Here is a 3061-nt window from a genome sequence, read left to right as displayed (position 1 = left end):
TCTTTACAATGAAATTATGAATCTTGTAACATGGAAAACAAAATGAGATTAATACATAGTTGTGTGTCTGGTATAATAATTCTTTGATTGTTCCTACCTTTTTTATTTTTTTTATTAGACAGCAAATACACGATAATAATAGTATTTAAAAGTGTGGTATAGTTGTTTTTTTAAATATTTTTTATTTAAATATACTTTAAAATAATTTTTATTTTTTAAATTTTATTTTTAATATTAACATATAAAAACGATTCAAAAATCATAAAAAAAATTAATTTAAAAAAATAAAAAAATATTAAAAATATTTTTTAAATACAAAAACAAAGTAGGTATTAATATTATAATTGATGGTACGTACGCTTGTCTTCGTATGATTGAGAATTAGGCAGGAGCCTACTGTGTTATCCATATCCAAAAATGAACGTAGTCAATTTTTTTTTTTTTTATATCGTCACTGATTTTATTTTTAGAGAAAGCTTGGTTGAATATTTAAATCTTCATTTTAAAAAGATTGACAATTAACATTATTATTAACAATAAATTTAAACAGGAAAAGTACTATAACAATAAATAGTAATTTCCCCACATGTTTTGCTGTGGATCTAAAAAAACATTTGTCTTTTGTTTTTTTTAATTAAATATTTTTAATTTCGAAGCATACTGGGTTGGTATCATTCTTGTAAACTTGTTAATATTCTCTTGAGAAATTAAAAGCTGAAAACTACGATTTCGAACAGATATAGAACACGAACAGATTCACTAATTTCCCTCTACTCGAAACAGAGCAGATGAAGTAAATTCGAAATATTTTAGCCAAGTTTTTTTTTTTTAAATTAGAATAACCCGAGTTTTTAAGAAATACGAGCTATATACATCATCCAGTCAGGACAGAATTGGTAATATATAATGTGATAGAAAAGGAAAGGAAAAGAAGGATAATTTCTCGACCAAAAGCACCCACCAAAGGCCAAAACAAAGCAGCAAGTGGTTTTGCAACTTACAAATATTTCTCTTTCTTAGCTGGTATGTATCAAACAGTGGGCCATGCACGTCTATGCCTTGCCCGCTCCTCTTCTCCCTCCTCCAGCCAGTTCTCTTATATAGGAGGAACCTTCCCTTCTCTTTCTCCTCGCCAATTCCTCCTTTTTTCAAAAAAAAAAAAAAAAAAAACACCCTTCATTTCTTCTCTCCAAAATTCTCTGCCTTTCCATTTCTTCAGACACGGAGAAAAGCAAAGACACAGATATAAATGGCAAAGACTTCCAAGTTGACGAAGCTCAGGTCTGCCATAAAGAGGTTGCCATCTTTCACCAAGATAGTCCGCACAAATAGCTCCATTGCTGCTGCTGACAACGATCGTATCGATGGCAAGATTTCAAAGGAGCTTCATGCGGTCTATGTTGGAAAGTCAAGGAGGAGATATCTCCTGAGCTCCGATGTCATTTGCCATCCTCTCTTTCAAGAACTAATAGACAGGTCAGGCGCTGGTTTTGGCGACGAGGATAATCAAGAAGTTGCCGTTGCCTGTGAGGTTGTCTTGTTTGAGCACTTGCTGTGGATGATTGAGAGTGGTGGCTCTCAGTTGGGGTCCATGGAGGAGCTTGCTGAATTCTATTACACTTGCTGATGGCGATGGTAAAAGTTTTCTGTAGCTAGTAAATGATATTAGAGGCAGGCAAAGGAAAATAATGAAGTACTGTACTAGTTTAACTTCATTGTGAGGATTAACCAATTTGTTTAATGCTGAATTATGTTGTTAAACAAGTTGATTAATTAGCTAGGGTTCTTATTTTTCTTCTATTATAAGTAACTTGTTAGGATTGTTTACTAATTATTATCATTATGTTAAATCAAAATTGTCATGCATATGCACATTTTCCTTACTGCATCTGTGATGAGCTACACACAGACACAGAAAGGTCTTAGGTCATGAATTCAAGTGATTGTCTCCCTTGCTTTTTTTTTTTTTTTTTTTTTTTATCATTTTAATATACTAATATAAAAAATAATTTTTTAAAAATAAAAAATATTATTTTAATATATTTTCAAGAAAAACCACTTTAAACCACAACCAATAATATACTCTCAAATGCGCTCATACAAATTAAAATTAATATTAAAGACATGACTTAAAATTAAATATTTTCTTTAATTAAGAAACTAAATAAGTTCTTAAGAAATGATTTTTTTTCTTTGAAAAATACACAAATATCATATAAAAGCATTAGTGAAAGAGAAACAATAACCAAAACATTTTTTGTCCGACAACATCTCAACGATATGATTATGTGAAAAAGATAAAAAAAAAAAAAATGAATCTCCATCTAATTTTATAATTACTAGGAATTTTAATTAGTTTTCAAAGACTTTTTAGTAAGAGGTTGATTATGCTAAAGAGAAAAAAAAATCACTTAAAAATATCTCATCTTAGATAAATTGCATTGTTTAATTTTAATGATATAACTACATATTCTACATATATACTAATATTTTGCCTAAACTAAATACATGTATATTTATTAGAGGTAAAATTTTCAGGGATAGTGATTAGAGATTTTGGCTTCACATTTTGAATTATGGGGACAAGATTCAAAATAATAATTAAAAGAGACTGGATTTTTTTATTTTTTTCTTTAATTATCTCACTATAAATTAATTATTTTATCAGCAATAACCATCATAAATAACAACAAATATTTCAACCAACTAATATAAATGAACATAAACAAACATGAATAGAAAATCATGAATAAATCACGAAATCATTCAAAACAACACAACATAAACATACATTTGCATTTTGAAATTTAACAAAAAAAAGTCAAAAACATTATTTGATCAATAAATAGATCATGTATGGGATCAAAATTGAGCTCCTTTACAGGTCATCAGAGTTAGTTGGAATAGGAAGAAAATTGCTGGAAAAGAATGAAACAGCCCCACGCATGGTCAGCACGTGCACACTATCATTTTACTTTCAACGCGTCGTTCCATGCACCATGCCCAAGGAGGCAAGAGAACCACGCATCCACCTCCCTTGTTTTTTTTTTTTTTTTTTTCT

The 3061-nt window shown here is 29.4% G+C and overlaps 1 protein-coding gene across 1 annotated transcript; it reads left to right on the top strand.

Moving 5' to 3' along the window:
* The first annotated feature begins 1054 nt into the window (after positions 1 to 1054).
* Positions 1055 to 1961, top strand: LOC118038007 (auxin-responsive protein SAUR78-like). Its single transcript, XM_035044235.2, has one exon. It carries the CDS (start codon positions 1250 to 1252, stop codon positions 1625 to 1627), a length of 378 nt encoding a protein of 125 aa, XP_034900126.1. The 5' UTR covers positions 1055 to 1249; the 3' UTR covers positions 1628 to 1961.
* Positions 1962 to 3061: the final 1100 nt, after the last annotated feature.

This window comes from Populus alba, chromosome 3 (assembly GCF_005239225.2).
Source record: "Populus alba chromosome 3, ASM523922v2, whole genome shotgun sequence".
In the NCBI taxonomy this organism is placed as follows: domain Eukaryota; kingdom Viridiplantae; phylum Streptophyta; class Magnoliopsida; order Malpighiales; family Salicaceae; genus Populus; species Populus alba.
Note: the sequence above shows the minus strand (reverse complement) of the source record. Positions and strands in the feature narration are given on the sequence as shown.